A 22,035-nucleotide genomic window follows, 5' to 3' on the forward strand; every position below is an offset into this window, starting at 1 on the left:
CCAGGAAAGAGATAGCTTCAGAATGGAGAATACCAAATTTAATCTTCAGAGGAACCGTACGGTAGGTGATGATCCCTTCAGGGATATAACTTCCATCCACCACAGTGATAGAAATAGCTCACTCCAAATGAATGGTTGGTATTTCAGACTGTCGGACTAAAGCGGATGTAATGAAACGTTCTGCAGCTCCAGAATCCAAAAGTGCTGCTACATGAAGGGAGGTAGAGGAAAGTTCCAGACAGAGAGCCAACAGTGATTCCTTCCTGATAAATTGGTTGGGGAATGTTCCTAGCTTAACCTCTCCTGCGTAAGCTTGGAGTGGGAGTTTACCGGGCACTGAATATAAGACTTAAAGAAGTGGTCAGCCGCCTCACAATACATGCAGTGGTTGCCCTCTCTGCTTCTTTGACGTTCCTCATTGGTGAGACGAGAGCGGTTGACCTGCATGGGTTCTTTAATAGATGGTGAGGATGGTCTAGGAGTTGGACAAGCCCAAGGTTTGGTTCGCTTGAACCTTGTACTCTCAAGACAGCATTCCTTGTATCTCAGATCAATCTTGTTACATAAAGAAATTAGCTGATCAACCTTAGCTGGCACATCCTGAGTGGCCAGGTCATCTTTAAGACCATTCCAAAAGGCAGCAATGAGACCCTCTTCATCTCAGCTCACTTTGGAAGACAGAGTATGGAATTGGATCACATACTGGGCGACGAAACGGGTTCCCTGATGCAGACGCAGAATCTCCAAAGAGGCAGAGGTGGTCTGGCCTTGCTCGTCAAAGATTTTTGAAAAGTTGCAACAAATTCCAGGTAATTCAAGAGTATGGGATCAGTTCTCTTCCACAAGGGTGAAGCCCAATCCAGAGCCTGTCCGGCAAAAGTGAAATTATGTATGCGATTTTGGTCCAATCAGATGGAAAGTTAGCTGACTGAAGCTCAAACTGGATCTCGCATTGATTGAGGAACCCTCAGCATTGCTTTAGAGTACCGTCAAATTTACTGGGTGGTGGTAGTTGTAAATGAGGAACTGGAATCGACACAGGAGGATTAGGTGCTGGTGGATTGGAAGCCGGAGCCGGAGACCGAGATGTGGATATGGCTGCGTGAAGAGAATCCAAACGAGTGGACATATTCTCCATGAACTGTACAATCTGTGCCTACATGGCCTCCTGTTTATTTAAACGAGTCAGAATATCCACAGAGGCATCACCTCCGGTAGCCTGCTCACTTGCCAGATCCATTGGACCACTGCTTACTGTCACGCTCAGCGTAAGTTGAGGTTCCAACAACCGAGTTTTGGCTGAAGGGACAGCTACCTGTGAGGAGAGCAAACGAGGTGGCTGAATGTAATTCCTCCTCATGGAGTGGAGGCCAAACTAAGTTTTAACGTTGGCCGGAGGGCGTATAGAAAAGGAGGACTCCGTAGGAAGATACTGTAGTTTTAAGAATAACAGGCTGTACATGAATATTGGAGAAATTGAGGAAACTGGAAGAATTAAAGTCTATGGTTAAGTGACTTGAAGAGTGAAGCTGAAGAACTCCGGTAATGAAGAACTGTAGACTGTGTTTTATGATTAAAAGATGAGACTGAAGAGCTTGGACTTTGAAGAAATGAAGACTGTGGTTTGTGATTGAAAGATGAGGCTTAAGAACTTGGACTTTGAAGAAATGAAGACTGTGGTTTGCGATTGAAAGATGAGGCTTAAGAACTTGGACTTTGAAGAAATGAAGACTGTGGTTTGCGATTGAAAGACGAGGCTGAAAAACGTGGATTTTGAAGAAATTAAGACTTCTGCAAGAACCGCCGTTATCACCTGGAGCTCCTCTATGACCTGGGACCCCGTGAGCGCTTCCATGAGTGGCGACGGACTTAGACAGCAGGACTGCAGCAGTGTTTATGTAACCGATAGATGAGAGCAACCACGACCAGGGCACCAGAAGTAACCTGGGAGCACAGAGCTGGAGAACCTTTCACGAGGAGGTAACTTAAAGCATTGTTACTCTCCCTCTGAGCCAGCCCCCTTTTGTAGGGGGAGAACACGCTAAGTGACCCGCTCACCTGACCCATCTCACGGCTTTCTTAAGCCTCCAGTTCCTGGACTCTACCCCTGCTGTTGTGCCCAAGCCTCTGATTGACAAGTTTTTGTCCTCGCCAGCCTCCGGTAAGCAGCAATCACAGAAGCAGGAGAAGCGACGCGCCAAATCCAACATGGCGCCGGATGTGGACTTGGCTCCCACTAACTACCCCTACTTCCAAGAAGGCAGCTTCTGAATTAGGTACAGTACCTCAGACTCTCCCCAGTTACGTAGAGCCCCAGATTACCCCTGTGACATATGGTGATATTGTAGATGCGATTACATCTACCATGATGCCACTACTAACTAAAGCTGTGGATGACATCTGCCATGAAATCCAACAGCTTAACATGATATATCTAACTCCCAATATGATGTTAAAATGCTCCAGAGAGATAATCATCAGTTGTGGAACAAACTTGACAAGTTGAGAACAGGTCGAGGAGAAATATTATCAGGGTAGTAGGCATCTCAGAAGCTGTTAACCACTTAACTGACGCTTTCCCCCCCCAAAAAAACGCTCTGAAAATGTTGGGATTTTTATGAGTGAATTAGGTGACGGACATTAATTTAACCCTATCCAAAATGATTTTAGCTAAAAAATAAAAAAAAATATTTTGTCTTTTTTTTTCTCAAAACATTGAAACATCAATGGGGAACATAGCAATCATCGGAACATCAGGGCCATCGCAGCTTTCATTTTGAAAGCCAGGATTGCCTCCAGGTACACAGGGGAGGGGGCTTGGGGGGGTTAATTTATGCTCCCCAGCGGCTGCTATTGTCTGCAGCTGCTGGGTGGGGGGTCCTTACATACTGACCGATCAGCAGTGATCGGCAGCTGGCAATCAGTAGGGGAGAGTGCAGGGAGGCAGAGGGACCTTCCGGTCCCTCTGACAGCAGCAGCAGAGGGAAGTTTCCCTTCCCTGCCCCATCTAATACTGTTAATCAGTTTATCTGACTGGTCGCATCCTATGTGACCAGGTCAGATAAAGCATTTGCAGGCATGGTCGCATCTGATGCAACAATGCCAGGCAAGTGGTTAAAGGGCCAGCTCTATTATCCTTTGTTATGATTTCTCTGCCCAAGCTTCTTGGCATTGAAGATAAATGTAAGGATTTGATTGTAGAGGGGGTGCTCCGAGTGGTCCCCATACCCAAACCTCAGGATTCCAGACCCAGAGTTATTCTGTTTCGTTTCTTGAACTATTTACATAGACTTGCATTTTGGAAAGCATCACATAAAGTGCAGGACATTATGTGGGAGGGAAAAAGGATTAATTTATTCCAGGACTTCTCAGTGGAATTAATGAGGGTGCGCAAAGCATTCTCACCAGCGTGCTCCCATCTGGTTTCTGCAAAAAAGAAGTTTGCCCTTATCTACCCTGCCCATCTCAGAATCTTTACAGCTGATGCTCATTTTGATTTTACCAATCCTGAAGAAGCTCTGGCATTTCATAGAGATGATGAGTCCTCACAGCAGGATGATATATCTGATATACCAGCCAACTGCTCCTAATGTCTTTTACAAATCTACCCCTTACAGTTCTCCTCGTCATGGTGACTCTCCTCTGTGCCTTCAGTCTATCTATTTAGTATTACCCTAATCCATACTGATCTTTTTGGGTACCGGTTTTGATCTAATCATGCAATAGTTATGTTGCTTTCAATATATATTCTCTCTCAGGAAATATTATATGTGTATCTGAATAATATTATTTGAATATTCTTGCTTGATTTCTATATCTTACCATATAACACTATATTAATGTGTATTTTACCTACCTTGCAGTTCGTTTATTCTAATAATCTTACTTCATTACTCCCTACTGTGGTTAAAATGCTTAGCAGCTATGCTACCATGACTCTTTCTTACACCCCCCCCCCCCCCCCTAACAATTCCTTACCAGTATATCTTTTGACTTCCCTTCTGGGAAATATAAAGGTATGACTTGAGTCTAGGGAAATGTTATCAATTTTATGCTGAGGGTCACAAAGCACCTGTATTGCTTCCGTTTTCTTTTCTTACTAACTGAATATGTTGCAATGTTTTCAATGTCTCCTTTTTAATGCTATACACTGGAAATCTGTGATGATTTCACCATCTTACTACTTACATGACATGTGGAACATGTCTTTTGGCAGTTGTTCTTTGTTCCCCTTGTCTCCGTTAAATATTTTGTCTGTCTCTCTTTTGTATCCCCCCCCTCCTTCATTTTGTCTGTCTCTCTTTTGTATTCCCCCCTTCCTTTCTCATTATACTACAGACCGCCTGAATATTTGAACAGCTTACTGTTTTTATGTTGCTGCCTTATTTATGATGACGGAACTTAAAGTGGGTTCCATTAATGTGAGTGGATTTCATTCTCCAATCAAGAGGTTTAAAATCATGCTATACTTAGCTAAGCAGAAATTATATATTGTTTGTTTACAGGAAACCCGTCTACAGAAGGGTCCACAGTTATCTTGACTAGTTTTCTGCGCCTAGTCACAACATGACTTATTAGCACAAACCCTTCATCTATTGTTCTCAGCTGCAATACAATACAGAGAACAATACAGCAGGGGATTAAGTCATTACAGCAGGGGATTAAGTCCGATTGGCCAGTCTCAGTTAATCCTATTAAAGGTCAAGATAAATGTGGACCCATCTGTAGTACCATCGGAGACTGCCAAGCTTCAGGTGTTCAAATGGAGGCTCATTGTCTCTGCACCTTATAATTCTAAATCCAGAGGAGCACTTACTTTATATTGGCCTCTAAATCACTTCCTATCGAAATACTCTCTGTAATCTCAGATCCTCATGGTAGATATGTTATAGCTATGGTAAATATTTACAACACCCCATATACTATTTGCTCAGTTTATGTCCCTAATGTCTACTCTAAAACCTGTTTTAGAAAATGAAATAGTCTATTGACTCCCCACTCCAATAATGCCTTGATTCTCTGTGGTGATTTCAATTTAATCACTCACCCCAGACTAGACAGATCGTACGTGGTGGGCTACTTACCCCACACTGAAGAGTATACTTGCCAATAAGTAGCCCACCATACTCTCTCCCAGATTGACCACACCACATTATCCAATGCCCTCTTCCTCCATATTACAGATTTGTCCATTTAACCAAATGTTTTTATCAGATCATATTTTAGTTTGGTTTTTCCTTAAAATACAAAGAATAAGTCCCCTTTTAAAACTTGGCGATTTCCTGCTCACCTTTCCTCTTCTCCTACTTTTCAGACATATCTGGAAAAAGCATGGGAAGATTTTCATGAATCACACTGCAATCTTATTGCGTATAACCCGTCTCTATAGTGGATAACTGCAACAGCAGTAATGACAGGATCTCTTATGAGGCCAATTTACATAAAAATTATTCACAGGATTATCTCACCCTTCAACAGTCCCTCACTGATGCATATTTTATCTACACTACAGATCCTTCTCCTTCCCATAGAACTAATTACCAAAATGCAAAGATTTTTGTTGATAATCTTCTACAAAACATGACCAACAAATACCAATGTAATGCTAACTATAAATACCATAAATATGGCAATAAAACTGGTAAACGCCTTACTTCAATATTAAAAAGCACGATACCTTCCATGATAGTTCATACCTTCAGACTTCCTGACACCACCCTATCATCATAAAATGCTCAAATTTCTGACCTGATGAGAGATTTCTATGCAACTCTCTATTCTTCTCCCCTCCCTACTTCAGCTTCCAATTCTTCCCCTCTTCAATCCACTGACTCGATTCAAAACATTTGGTTGGCCCTATCCATTCCTCAACTCTCTTCTGAGTTTGCCTCTACTCTCACCCAACCTATTACTTTAGATGAAGTAACCCGAGCCATACACTCTCTTTAGCCCACTAAAGCACCTGATCCTGATGGATACAATGGTGATTTCTTTAAAATGCTCATGGATAGAATTGGTCCAATTCTAGTAGCTGTATTCAGCTATATTTTGATAAATAATAGGATGCCTTCTCGTTTTAATTCTGCAATTATTAAAGTTCTCCCAAAACCTGCTAGAGATATTTCTAAACCTGAATCTTATAGACCGATCTCTTTATTGAACTGTGACTACACGATTCTTGCGGATTGACTCAATCCTATTCTTCATCATGTTATCCATCAGGACCAGAAAGGCTTTATTAAAGGTAGACATTCTATTCTAAATGTATATAAAGTCGTTGCAATTATACAAGCTTACTCTGCACCCACTTCCACTTCTTCTCCAAAGCTTTAGCTCTCTGTTGATGCTGAAAAAGCATTTGACTTACTGTAGTTCAATGGTCTCACTTATTTTCTACTATGGAACATTTTGGCTACCCTTCTTTATTCATTTCTTTTATAAAATCTATCTGCACCAATCCTTCCCAAATTTCATCTAATGGATTCCTCTCCTCCCCCTTGTCTATCCATAAAGGCACTCACCAAGAATGCCCACTGACCCCTCTTTTATTTGCCCTTGCAATTGAACCTCTCACTATTGCACTCCGCACTGAGCCTTATTAACATGGCATTAAATGATCTACAATGGAACTAAAATTAGCACTCTCTGCGGATGACAAGCTTTTATTTATTTCTGACCCTGGCTCCTCAGTCCCTGTGATTATGAACATTATAAAATCCTTTGGCTCTATCTCTGGTTACAAAATTAACATGAACAAATCTGAAATATTGCCTATCTCTCCTCCCTCTTTTTCCCTGATTTCTCTTCATATTCTGTCTCAATTCTCTGTCAACCTTCTCATATCAAATATCTGGGTGTCCAACTCTCCAATAATCCACAATCCCTTTATAAAATGAACTTCTCTCCTGTACTGTCCAAAATCAAACCACAACTAGCTAACTGGACCAAATTACCGATATCCTTATTAGGGAGAGCAGCGGTACTTAAGAGAATTATGTTCCCTAAAATATACTACAGTATTTTCTACAAATGTTATTCGGCTCCCTTATCCGTTCTGATTTATTGACATTAAATAAATGTATGAATACATTTCTCTGGGGTGGTAAGAAACCCAGAATGTCCCTGTCCAAATTGTTCAGGTCTAAAACTGTTGGAGGGTTGAACATTCCTAATTTTTCTCTATAATGTATTCCCTAACTACGCACATTTGCTATAGATCTGATTGGCTTTTGGAAAAATCTACCTATTCTGATTTTGATATTGATAAAGCAGCGTTCGAACCATTTTCCCCTGTGGCTTTACTGCACACATCTCTATGTTTTATTCCTCAACACATCGCTAATCACATACTATTCAAGGACAATTATAATAGTTGGCTTAATATAAATAAAAAATTGAAAAGGTTCCACCAGTCCACTCCTTATATTCCCATCTGGAGTAATCCAAATTTCCCTCCATCTTTTCACAACCTGATTTTCATGGTTTGAATTTAGCAACAAAATTTTTTGACCGAGGTGTAAAATTTGACCCTACTCTGATTTACAGCATGTACTACTTATGATTTATCAAACAGACACTTCTACCTTTATCTTCAACTTCATCAGTATGCTGCTTCTTAACCTTCTCCTCAGTCCTATCATGCCTCTACTGATTTATTAATGCCTATTTTACATTCCCTAAAGTTTAGTCAGTTTAACACTACAATCTTGTATTCGTTTCTTCTGTTCCCTCTGGATGAACTCCCTTTACCCCAACTTATAAAATCCTGGAATGCTGACATCCCTGACATTGCTAACACAAACTCCTCGTTCTATCACTATTCTCATACAATGAGAATACTTAAATCTACATATTTGCACGAAGTACATTTTAAAACCATTCATAGGTTATATACAGCTCTGGCTCAACGCAAACACACGATCACCACAGAGGCAGGAGAATGCAATAAATGTAAAATGCTTAATGCCAAATATTTTCACTGCTTTTGGTCCTGCCATAAAATTCTGAGATTCTGGCTGAAAGTCATCTCTTTTCTCAATACTATGCTCAACCTCCAGTTGAACGGTGATCCTTTGGCATGCCTCTGCATTAACTTCAAACAGTGGGATATAAGATCGCATCGCTCTTCTGTTATCCCTTTTCTTACTATTACTCTAATTTAAGTGAATAAATTTATCTTAGCATATTGGATTAAGAAATCTATTCCATCTATCCTTGAGCTAGACTTCTTCAATTAATATATTTTGCTAAAAGATCCCTATCACATGGATCTGGATCAGATAGCCAGCTGGCTAAGTTCATGTAAAAATGGAGTATTTATATATCCACTTTAGATGTAAATATTCAATCCAACATTTATCGCAACTTGTCTCCCCATACTGTGTAATAAAATACTTATATCCTTACATAGATGTACAGACTGAAGCTTACATGTATTATTTGATATTTACGGTCAGATCTTTAATGTTCTCCTCACCTTAGTGATGTAACTTCATTTACATATGTTGTCCACACTATGTGTTCCTGCCCCATCATATTTGTATTTGATACTAGAATACTTTGTTGTATTCTAGTCCATTCTCGATATTGATATATGCCACCCCTATACCATTGATCATTTTATTCTGCAATGAGTTTTATCCAAATGCATTATTCTATGTGTCATACAGTCAGTAATATCCATACTCTGACGATTCTCATTTTCCTCTATACTTAGTTCAATATAATATATTTTGCACTTATGCTGTTATACTTATTTTCTTGTGTTTTAAGGTCATCCCTTTTGTGTCTGCCTCGTGTGTCTGGTCTAGTGTATTCCCCTATTCTCCTCAGTTGAAAGTTTTACATTTCTTGATTATTTGTTAATGACTGATGATACAGACTTCGGGGGTAATTCAGACCTGATCATAGCTGCAAATTTGTTAGCAGTTGGGCAAAACCATGTGCACTGCGGGTGGGGGGGCAGATATAACATGTGCAGAGAGAGTTAGATTTGGGTGGGTTATATTGTTTCTGTGCAGGGTAAATACTGGCTGCTTTATTTTTACACTGCAATTTAGATTTCAGTTTGAACACACCCCACTCAAATCTAACTCTCTCTGCACATGTTACATCTGCCCCCGCTGTAGTGCACATGGTTTTGCTGAACTGCTATCAAATTTACTGCTACGATCAGGTCTAAATTACCCCCTTAGCCTATCAGGATTTTACCACTGAACAATCTCTCTCTCTGATGTTATCATATGATTTATCCCTTATTGTCCCTGCCGGATTTGATAAGGGGAATAATGTCTATAGATTTACAATATAGATAGGCAGTAGTTATAGCTGGGCGCCCCTATACAATATGTGAGTCACTCAATTAAATAGAATGATACATTCCTTTGTAGAGGTCGGTCCTTAAGATCTCTTTTGACCGGTGCGTATTTGACTCAGCACATGGAATGGAATAAAAACATATCATGTGTAGTACAGTTTAAATATTTTTCAAATTTAATACAACACATATGCACAAAGTCAAAATTTTTCTAAAATTTCAATCCCATAAGTTCAGGTGTAACGTGCTACAGATGGAACAATTACCAGAGCAATTGGAGAACTGGTTTGAAACAGTCCTCAAACAAGCGTGTTATTTGTATAGTCACCACAACGATCCTCCCGGGCAGGCAGTCAGGTGTACTCCTCTGGTAAATGAATGGCAGTTCACCCTTCACCAGAACACAGGATCCACAAAACAACCAACGCGATTCAACCCAAAATGCTATGGGTCTTTCTCAACCAGGTCTTATTTATTTTCTGCAAATACTGTATCTAGAACACATAATTGTTCCTTAAAAATGTAAAACCCTAATTCCAGTATTAATTTTGACAATGATTTTAATTTAATTCTAGTCTTAGTTTCATTTTTTTTTTTTTTGCTTTGATTTAGTTAAGATTTATTCAGTGGATCTCAGTTTTCATTTTAGTCTAATTTTAATCTAATATTAGTATTGAAATAAACTGTAGTTTACAAATACTGTTAGTCAAAATTTCCATCAGCAAAATGAACATTGCATTGCCCATATGAATTACACCACATATTGCCTTGTTTCTCAATTTGTACAAAGTTGTTATTAAATATGTAAACAAATAAGGCTCGTAGCCCCAGCTATGTACCTATGAGGTTCCACAAGACTTAGGGGGAGATTTATTAAAGCTTGAAGTGAAGAAAGATAAAGTGGAGTTAATTAAAGTAGAGAGATATACAGTACCAACCTAACTGATAGTTTTTGCTACACAGCTTGTAATATGACAGTTAGGAGCTGATTGGTTGGTACTTTATCTCTCTCCACTTTATCTCTCTAAAAGAATGTATTGATCTACCCCTCTTTGCTGCAGAAAAAATAAGTTTTAAGTTTATCAAGGGTGCCCAAATGTAGAGCTTTTTCCTTCTCTCTCCTAACCCATACATTAATACAACTCTGGGGAAAGCCACAAGTCTCAATTCCTATTATAGACAATTACAATATTTTTTTTATATACAATTTACTTTTAAAGAGGTTGTTGGTAGCATACATACATACATACATACATACATACATACATACATACATACTCTTTAAAAGATACTCTTCAGTCTAGAAATAAAAACTCACAATTCTCTCAATGTTCCCATTCATCCCCATCATCATTGTCATCATCATCATCATCATCATCATCATCATCATCATCATCATCATCATCATCATCATCATTCCATGTTCCTGTTTGTTGCAGAGCAGTGTGAAAACATGCATCATCTTCTTTGCAAACAGGTTTCTATGTTCAACTATGCATCAGCCCCATAGTGTACAAATACAATGAAGACACAGAGTTGATGATACAGATGGATGAGAAAAAGAGAGCAAGGCAAAGGTAGCAAATTGAGGCATAGAAATGAAGGGAAAGCAGAGAGCTGGGGAGGAAGACATTTTTTTTCTCAAAACAGTTTCTGAGTAAACATAGAGGACACAAAATAGATAACGCTGAAGGCGTTGAAGAGTTGAAGAGACTGAATAAGGTAGAACCTGAAAGAAGATGGATGAATTTCTGGAATAATGGTCATCCATTCCATCTCATAAATATACTAGGGAGGGTCATGTTGTAAACCTGGGAGAGAGATAATGTGGAGAGAGATAAACTGCCAACCAATCAGCTTCTGTAATTTTTAATTTAATTGTTAAGTAATTACCCCGTCCCCTGTTGGCATTCTAGAAGTCGGGATGCTGCGGCTGGTCATGTGACTGCCGGCATCCTGACCTCCAGAATAGCGTATCACACTCGGTAAATCATCTCTGTCTGGATATTAACATTGTATTGTAATTTATATAAGAAATAATTTTGTGATGATATCTATATCCATTAAATGATCTACCTATGATATACTGATGTGCCCTCATGTACCTTAATTGTAGTTAAACCAAATAGCCCCACTCGGTGTGCCATGAACCTTGCAACTTAGCTGCACCAAGATTCTTTTTTTTGGTAAAGTTTGCATCTTTTTCAATCCGCTAATAATGGGAATAAGCGACAAAACTACATTTCAAGCGTACACGGAACACTGTGACTTATGGTACTTGTACTTCTGTGTGCAACTACAGTAAGTCACAGATCTGTTTAAAAAAGGTTCTGATAGGGCATATTGAGACTCGATGTACAGTATGAAGACACATCTGTATCAAACAAAACAATTACATTTAAAATATTTATACTCTTATATTTATATGTGATGTGTTTTAATAATAGTGATTTTTATGTCATATTATTTAGTAGCTGATATTTAATATAAAGCAAGTTGTATGTTAGACATAGGGGCCATTTTCATATACTTTCAGTCTACTACTGTACATAGAGCAAAATAGGATAAAGTCAGCGTGGATAGCAGGTGTGATCAGTACATTTCTGGAAAGAAAGGATGTTAGCTCTCATTTGGGGGGTCATTCCGGGTTGATCGTGGCTGTGCTAAATTTAGCACAGCTGCGATCATTCACACTGACATGCGGGGGGACGCCCAGCACAGGGCTAGTCCGCCCCGCATGTCAATGTTGCCTCCCCCCCCCCCCCCCCGGGAGAAGTGCAAAGGCATTGCACAGCGGCGATGCCTTTGCACTTCATGAGTAGCTCCCGGCCAGCGCAGCTTTGGCGTGATGCCCGGGAGCTACTCATCGCTCCCCGGCCTGCAGCGGCTGCATGTGATGTCACGCAGCAGCTGCGTGTGATGTCACACAGCTGCTGCAGCCTGCCCCCCGTTCAGTCCATCCACGCCTGCGTTGGCTGGACCAAACCCACGAAACGTCCAAATTCCGCCGCTCCGCCCCCTCCCACTCAATGATCACCTCTGCCTCTCAATCAGGCAGAGGCGATCGCATCCCTGCTACATCCTTCGGCCATCTGGCAAGTGACGGCGCACTACGGCGCCAGCACATGCGCAGTAGGGACCAGTTCGCTCTGCTGTGTTAAAACGCAGCTAGCGAATGGATCAGAATGACCCCCTTAGTGTCGCATACTGTAGCACTGAACAAATATTATGTATCATGGGTGAACTAGGAAACAGTAGGAATAAACCAGTTAAGTTTCTGAAGAAAAAAATATTAGTTAAATATGAGTATGTCACAAGAGTTTATATTTAGTCAAGAAACTATCGGATAACACCTTCTTGAAAATGTCTATGGGCGATATTCATTTAGCCACAATAATATGCAGTACTGTTGCTAATTGACCTCCCCGAGATATTCAATTGTCCCCGAAGTGCAGGTGCCGGCAGCACGTATCGGGGATATCTTTTCCCCGAAAAGAAATCCGTGGTAACCAGCCCTATCAGCCCTGTTTTTTTATTTTGTGCAAAATTAAAACGGTATAACTGAATGCCCAAATGCCAAACATCAGATAAAAATGGCGATAATTCACCATTTAATTTTTTTTTCACAGAAAACTTAGCGGGGACAATTGAAAATCCCGCTAAATATGTTAGTGGGAAATAAAACTGGATTGCTACCTCTAGAACACATGGAGAAAGTAAAAATTCTCAACAGTCGCTTGTGGTTTATACCAACTGACTAGTATTATAATATGCCAAATATTGATTTGGGCGGTATACTATTAGTCTCAATGCTGTTTTTGCCAATCAAAATGGGCGGATTTTGTGATTAATGACTGATAGTTGTTATCGCGGTATCAAATTTGAGACTATTTTAATAAGGCGAAATTGGACCCACAATCGCATGAAAATACATGGGATTGGGGATAAGACCCTGATCCCATGTGTAATTACGGATCCAGTGCCCCCTTATCGTGAATGCCTCAGGCTCCCGAAGCATAATCCCAGATAAGTGCTGGCAATGGGGGAAAAAGGGTGCCGCCATTGGTGCTAATTGGAGTAGCACTGCGACTAGGATACCACCCTTAGTAAGTCACATTTTTTGCTGTAACATTCTGTGCTGTTATATGTGAGAGTTTCTGCTGTACATGATCAAATTTGGCCGCAAACAGTCACTACATGGTATCAGTACAATTTTTTTTATTTTTAAACTGTGGGACGGACTCTGAATCACCCGCAAAGTGGCTGTACTGTAGTTGTGGGCAGCCACGGAAGCCAAGTTTAATAACTTATATTAATGGGAGAATTCAGAGGACCACGGGCACTTCTAGAGAGAAGGAGGCCTGTGTACAGACTCCATCGGGGCCCTCTGTTCTCTAGCCAGAAGCAATGTAGACTCTGGGTACTAGGGTCACTAGGGGTCCCTAGCACTGTCCTCTAGCATGTGCAGGTCTCTGGGAAAATGGCACATGCAGAAAACACCAGGAACATGGCCGAAACACCATTTTACTGGTAATTGCTGCAGCGCTGCTGCTGCCGACGCAGGACTCCAGAGGGTAAGTATTGAAAAAAATGGGTGCAGGGTGTATGGTTTGGACCCCAATGGCCCGTGTGAACCGTACACACTGCACTCAATATAAACACGCCAGTGCATAGGACTAATGCAGGGGTCCGTGCACCTGCAAAAAGGAAGCCATACCGCCTATTGATTTTATGCCAGCCACCACAACTGTCACTGTTTCTATTGACAATTACACCAGACCCATTTGAAAGAGAACATGCTTTCCTTCCCCATATGTATGACTCACACAGATTATTATAGTAGCTACTGTACATGCACATGGAATTACCATGACATCCCACAAGCCAAGGCAGCTCGGTGCGCTTAAATAAGCACTGACAGTAACCAGGCAAAAAGTGTTTGCACAGAGAAGAAAGAAAAAAAAAACAGGGGTGGGAATCGGCTACTAAAAAAGTGATATGTGTGAAAAGATAATAGAATATGATGGGGCAAAAACTAGGAAATTATCAAGACACGTCATAACAGTAAAACATCTATTTAATATAATATTATTAACAATCTAAATAACTGTCAAACAATGTAAATAATAGAAAACACATTTACAAACCATCAAAACAGTGGTTACTGGGGAATATATGGTTAATCACTGGAATCTATATAAATAAAAATATAAATACAACTCCAAAATATGATTGGTAGATTATATACTAGTAACACAGATATATACATAAACTACCATTGTCTGTATTAGATAATGTTCTTTTATATATATATATATATATATATATATATATATATATACTGTGTGTGTATATATATATATATATAGAGAGAGAGAGAGAGAGAGAGAGAGAGAGAGAGAGAGAGAGAGAGAGAAGAACAGGCGGCACTCAACGGATTTTCAAAAAAGAGACTGCTACACAAGCTTGAATATCAACGTTTCAGGTGCTGTTTAATCACACCTTTCGTCAGGATACCTGGTATCCTGACGAAAGGTGTGATTAAACAGCACCTGAAACGTTTTTGAAAATCCGTGGAGTGCCGCCTGTTCTTCTCTCTCTGTGTTTGCTCCGTTTGGATCGTGGGAGGGCACCCAGGTATTTAAACATTTATTTGGAGTGCCGGTCACATTGGAATTATATATATATATATATATTAAGTGCAACAGAATTTCATGTGCTATGTAAGAAACTGTTAATAATGAATATACGTATGTATATATATATATATATATATATATATACACAGTATATCTATATATCTATCTCTCTATATATATATATATACACAGTATATATATATATATATATATACAGTATATATATTTATTCAAATTTATAAATATGTATATCTCTCCTTCATACCTCACACACCCCACAGTCTGTCTCTCCCCAATGACTCCATGCTGCATTACCAGCCCCCCTACCCCATCCCAAATCCCTGTATCCCCTCACCAATCCACTGTTACCTCGGGGAGAGACTCACCTGTGCTGCACTCCCCAGTATCCATATATGAACACCACACAGCAGGAACCATGCGGCTCTCACACCCTACCAAAAGAGGCTAGCGCCTCGTGTGAGAGGCTCCTGTCACTCTGAGGTTGCGGCCACACCACCTACAGCTGGCTGCCATATTTGGATAAGACGGATCACATCCCTGCTGGGTACTAAGTGGCATATACTTGGGGCCCCTCTAATCCTTGGGACCCGGTACAAGTGTCCCCTTTGACCCCCCCCCCCTCTCACCGGCCCTGATTGTTGAAAACATAGGACATGTATTGTTCTAAGGGGGAAGAATGTAATACGGCTGTGTTGTTAATAGATTAAATGCTAGGGCAGTCTGACACCTTGGAGCCCTATTGTTGGCTGCACCTTTGAAGCTGGCTCATCAGTCCTTAGGGGGGGAGCTGCACACTAGTGACCCCGTTGCTGACTTCCCCTCTGCTGATTGTCCCAGCTTCATGTCTCTGATGGGCGAGCAAGCAGCGTGAGCCACAGTAATGTAAATAAAGTGACCCATGTGCCAGCACCCCATCCCTTAACTGTAATAACCCTGCGCCCAAGGTGGAAAGACGAGAGGCTTTCTGGCAACATTTTTCAAATCTGTGACCAGCTGGGAATGCTATGTACTAAGCATTGGAGAGAGATAATGTGGATGGAGATGAAATGATAGAGCCTATGTACTAAGCATTGGAGTGGGATAAAGAGGATGAAGATAAAGTACCAGTCAACCCTTTCTGGGGTTTTTTCAAACACAGCCTGTACCATGGCAGTTAGGAACTGATTGGCTGGTACTTTAGCTCCATCTACTTTATCTCTCTCCAAGACTCAATACATAGACCCAGATCTGAAGACGCATTTGGAGTGTTGGGGACCAGCGCTGTGTAGAGAGAACTGATCTATGCTGCTGAGGTTGCACCTGCGGATGTGTGTTTGATCCGCATCTTGAAGACTAGGACTGCAGGACGCAAAGAAGGGCAAAATGGCACTGAGACAAATCTGGAGGTGGAGAGCCGCACCCCACCCTACCCCTAAACCAGCCCCTAAATCAGACCCTCGGTCTTCAAAGTGCCAGGAGCCACAGCATCTGCAAGTGACCCCTGAGTGGCAATTGCCAAGAGAGGTCCCAGTGACAGAATGCATTGAGTGCTTGGATGAGGTGCCAGGGGGTGGGGGCAGAAAACAGTTGGACCAGCTCTTTTACCTGGGCCGACTTTTTACAGTGGGCAGTTGCCTAAGGGCCCCAGGAGTACAGGGGCCCTATGCTGATAGCTGAGGTACCTTTTTTCCAGAAGTACCAGATTTTTTAAATCAGCCCTGGGGAAGCGGAGATATTCCAAGCAGTAGTCCCCATCCGAGGCTGTTAATTGCTCTTCCTAGCCAGATATCTCGGGTTCTGTCTGACAGAGAGTTTTTCTGAGGGCATACGCCAAAGCTGTGACTCTCCCCTTTTGGTGGACACTGGCAGATTGTCTCTTCTATGCCTAGAACCAGAGATATCAACCTTCAAGCAGCTAGTCCCTATGCCCGGTATGCAGTTTTATACGGACTTCTCTCCTTTAGCCAGTTGTTTTTTTAACAACACTTAAAATTAGTCATAAACAAAAACATAGCATAATCCTATTTATACATATACATATCACCCCAGAAATAGGAATCCCATGTAGAATGAATATAAACTACAGTAACAAGGCTTGTATCAATAAAAATTTGGAAGACATCAGCCAGCCGTGCTGCAATCCCAATGAACTTCGTCCTAATTCAGATCCGTTGCATCACTTAGACTTCCTCAGGTAAGGGTCCTTGCAATTATCCAGATATATACTGTATCATTGTCAATAACGTAAAAGTGTCCACCTGTATGTGCAGCCGAAATGGAGAAAACCAGATATCTGTAATGTGAAACATTATCAGTGAAAAATACCAAGCTATAAACCTATATTAATCTCAAAAAATGTTTTCTATGTATCCTAATTTGCAAAAAAAAAGTATATATCTCTTGAAATCTATATAAGAATTGTCCTTAAAGAATAGGTCATCAAAGCAGAAGTAACATTATGCTTTAATATGTTAATATCCCAACATAAACAATCCCAGCTAAGGCGGCTCTTCACATACTCTACGGAAGGTCTGGCTGGTCCAGAATTGTATATATACAGTACAGTATGCGAAAAGCTGCCTTACTGTATATATCTTAGTATATATATATATATATATATAAATATATACAGTATATATAGACACACTATTTATATACAAATATACTATGTAGAGAGTAAAGAAATTAATCAATCTATTTTAAGTAGAAATAAATATTAAATTAAATATCAGACATTTAATTAAGTTACTTTATGGTTGATTTCCAATTGAAAGTCACACTATAGCCTACCGTGATTACTGAGCAGCTTATGTTATGGCATTTGGTCATTTGGGTTACTGGTTACTGCACAGAGCAGAGCAGCCAGGAGAGAGCGCTTCAGTTTGGCATTGCTGGCTATTAGCATGATAGAGTGCAGGCTTGGGTAGGCAGAGGCACACGTACTGCAGATTAGAACATAGGATGGATGTTCTGTGTAATTCAGAAACATAACGTTCCCAGTTATAAAATACAGAGCATAAAATAACAGAAAAGAGACCATATTTCTAATTACACTAATATGAACGTCTAGTTGGGTATTAGTGAACCCCGAATCTTTGCTGCTCATATTCCGGGTGTGTTTTAGGAGTGACGCAATCAGTAGACAAATGCCTGCGCAGAATATGAGGAATGGTGCGATGGATCCTGAGAGGAAGACGATGAACACATTCACATAATTGGCCTCCACAGTTCCATTCCCAATGCTAGAGCTGTAACTGTCCTGGGTAGAATTCATGTAACGTCCTGGGTACATGCACCATATGTTGGGCAGACTGGAGAGAAAAGACACCAGCAGTGATGTCAGGAGCACCCAGGGGACCATCCTGGAGATGTTCATCTTAAGTCTCATGAATAATCTGTTGCTGTAGCTTGTGATCTTCACGCAGTAGAAGACGCAGAGCACGGTGCCCCACCACAGGCTGCAGAACGCCACTGACATCATTCCAGTCATATAAACTGCTGAAGTATTCTTGTTTGGAAGGACGGAATGAGCAGCAATTGCCTCAATGGTAATCCTAAGGAATGCAGTTAGAAGAACAATCCTCACCACTCCCAGGCTGGTCATAATAATGTCAGCTGTTTGAAGAGTTTTTCCCTTCAGCCACCAAATGAAGGATTGTATCACAATAAATGCATTGAGAAGAAATCCTGCACATATCAGAGAACAGCTGACAGTTAGTATCAGGATAAATGTTGGGAAATTCATATTTTCTTGATAGGATGATGCAGCGATGTCAGTGACTTCACACCCCTCCGGAACTGTCTGGTTTGTTGCGCAGACTGCAGACTTATACAACTAGGAGTTAATATCCGCTATATATATAGGGATAGTTTACTATAAGTTTTACATAACATTTGACTACACATTTACAATTTTACTTTTGAATACGATGAGTGATTGTTACTTTAAAGCAACAACGGATTTGAGTGAAAATCTGCTCCTTGTTATTGCAGCAGAAATCTCTGGACATTTGTCAGCAATATTAACAATATTAAACCAATATTAAGCCATATAATGGGCAGCACTGTTGTGTAGTGGTTAGCATTGTACCTTACATCTCTGAGGTCATTAGTCCAGTTCCAAAACAGGGCCCAATCAGTGTGAAGTTTCTACATTTTCTTCTTGTCTGCATGGGTTCCTCATGGTGCGCAAGAGTTCTCCCATACCAGTGGCAAACGCAGGATCCCTAGAGGGGGGTTTCCAAATGCATTCCACAATATCCCACTCTGCGGAACATTAGAACAAGGGCAGGAGTCTGGGAGAGCGGAAGAATAACCTAGTCACGACCCTGGATATTAATGTAAACATTGGTCTTTTTATAAACTGGATACTGTATGGACTACAGTATTTATATTTAACACAAAATTTGAGCAACTTGCCAAGAGGAGGTTTTTTTTTGTGCAACTGGAAACCCCCCCCTGCGTTTGCCTATGCATACGCCCAAATAATAGACTGTAATATGGGTAGGTTAATTAGATTCTGAAAATTAACTTGTCAGTGTGTTCTTGGACATGTATGTATGTATGTATTTATGTATGTATGTATGTATGTATGTATGTATGTATTTATGTATGTGTGATAGCTTATTGCTCATTTTAATAGAAGCTGGAAGTATTCTTGTTCACAGGTAAAGTAAAAATGGCCATTGGGCTTGTTTCAGAGAACATCATATTATAATTTGTGCTCTTTCTATTACAATGTGTCTTATTTGCAGCATGATGTTAATATGACGCACAAGCAGCTCCTGTTGATTAAAATGATATGAAGCATGCCTATATTCTGTGTGTAACCGCGGCTGTATCTGCATACAAAATTTCCTTGAAAAACCTCGATTTGCCTCGTAAATGATTGTTGCTTTAAAAAATGTTGTAGATCGGCCGGCATCCCACACCTCCGGCAAACTCAGAACCCTATTACCTACAAAACAATTACTTTTTATTAATGCAATAAACATTAAAAACTATGAGTGCTATAGCTGTCTATCTGGGATCAGGCACTATGCCATTATTCTTAGATAGTCATTCCTACATCATTAATTTGATGTGGATACAGGGTCGGACAGGCCCACAGGGGTACAGGGGAAACCACCAGTAGGCCCCACTGCCTGGGGGCCCACTCCTTCCTCTAGGGATCAGGTTCCAGACTTTGCACTTGTATTATACATGGTAGATATGTTGCATTACACTGCACAAGACAATTGTGCATTTCAAGCCTCTGTGGAGGCTGGCCACACACCCTCTGTAGGCTGGTCACACCCCTAAATATGGGCCCTTATACTGCATTCTCCCGGTGGGCCCTTCATGCCCCAGTCTGACACTGTGTGGATATAATTCCAGAGGGATGGCTGCTTGGTAGGTTTTTTGTTTTAGTTTGTATGCCTTCAAAACTGCATGGACAGTGTCCACACACTTAGCTACTTATAATATCCTTTTCCAATGGTCAATGTGAAAACATATATTTGTTATTGTTGGTACGGGGGAGGTGCACCCTGGAATAATCTATGTATATACAAACAAAAAGAAGGAAAATACCAAGAACGGTGCTCGGGCGCAATATGGGCTGTTGTTCTAATGCTGCTGCTATATAACAGGATTAGTCAATTCTGATATCTAAGCATACACAAAAAGAAAACCAATAATAGCAGCACTGAATTCAATTAATACTAAAAATTAAAAATGAGATGGATTGAATGAAAACAGATTAAAAAAATTATTAATAACTCTGATTAATAACCAATTAAAAGTCAATGTGACCACCGGCAGAATAAGTGAACCAGAAATTATATATCTGTTTATATGTCCGTTTTGAAAATGAACAGTTAAAAAAAACAGTTCCTGCATTGGCCTGAACTTAACCATCTTCCTTTACTTCTCATGCTCAGGTATGTTCTTCAAATCTCACCCTGTAATCTGCTATTGCAATCTGTACCTCAGCAAAACATCTCTATTCTAAATGTATGTTCAAATCTCTTGTTAGATAATTTTTGTGATTTCTGTTTTTGTTTGTAATTTAAAATGCCTGTGTTTCAAAGTTTGGTCAGTGCCACATATTTAATCAAGGCAGACTGGGCTGGTGTCTGCTTAGTCAAACACAGGGTAATTTAGCTCCTTTGATTAGTGGGACATGTGCCTCAGCTGTAGTTGTGTCAATTTACCATAGTATATCTGTAGCTTCAGCCATGCACAGCTGTGCGTTCCAATACTCAAAGAGTTCCTATCATACTTGCCTACCCTCCCGGAATGGCCGGAGTCTCCCGAAAATCGGGTGACCCTCCCGGCCCCCCGGAAAGGTGCGCAAGCCTCCCGCTTTCCCACTCGGCCGCCCGCAGCAGAGAACAAGCGGGCGGCCCGAGGGGGTCCGATGACGCGATTCGCGGTAAATCGCGTCATCGTAGCTCCGCCTCCCGCTATGCAGCGCCTCGTTTCTTGGCACAGCACAGCGGGGGGCGGAGTCATGATGACGCGACCGTGATGCAACGCCCTCGGACCGCCCATCCTGCTACTGTCCACGCCCCTGAACCGCCTATCCTGCTGCCGGCCACGCCCCCCATACACCTACAACGCTGCCTCCTCCCGGAGGAGGAGGCAGCAAAGTAGGTAAGTATGGTTCCTATCTATAAGTGTTTTGAAAATGAACAGTTAAAAAAAACAGTTCCTGCATTGGCCTGGATTTAACCATCTTCCTTTTCTTCTCATGCTCAGGTATGTTCAAATCTCACCCTGTAATCTGCTATTGCAATCTGTACCTCAGCAAAACATCTCTATTCTAAATGTATGTTCAAATCTCTTGTTAGATAGTTTTTGTGATTTCTGTTTTTGTTTGTAATTTAAAATGCCTGTGTTTCAAAGTTTGGTCAGTGCCACATATTTAATCAAGGCAGACTGGGCTGGTGTCTGCTTAGTCAAACACAGGGTAATTTAGCTCCTTTGATTAGTGGGACATTTGCCTCAGCTGTAGTTGTGTCAATTTACCATAGTATATCTGTAGCTTCAGCCATGCACAGCTGTGCGTGTCAGCTGTGTGTTCCAATACTCAAAACG

General features: G+C 40.8%; 1 protein-coding gene across 1 annotated transcript; it reads right to left on the bottom strand.

The window, feature by feature from the left end:
* Positions 1-17,767: 17,767 nt before the first annotated feature.
* Positions 17,768-18,700, bottom strand: LOC134910821 (taste receptor type 2 member 39-like). The gene has a single exon (XM_063919205.1). The coding sequence runs from the start codon at positions 18,698-18,700 to the stop codon at positions 17,768-17,770; it is 933 nt and encodes a 310-aa protein (XP_063775275.1).
* Positions 18,701-22,035: the final 3,335 nt, after the last annotated feature.

Source organism: Pseudophryne corroboree, chromosome 4 (genome assembly GCF_028390025.1).
Source record: "Pseudophryne corroboree isolate aPseCor3 chromosome 4, aPseCor3.hap2, whole genome shotgun sequence".
In the NCBI taxonomy this organism is placed as follows: domain Eukaryota; kingdom Metazoa; phylum Chordata; class Amphibia; order Anura; family Myobatrachidae; genus Pseudophryne; species Pseudophryne corroboree.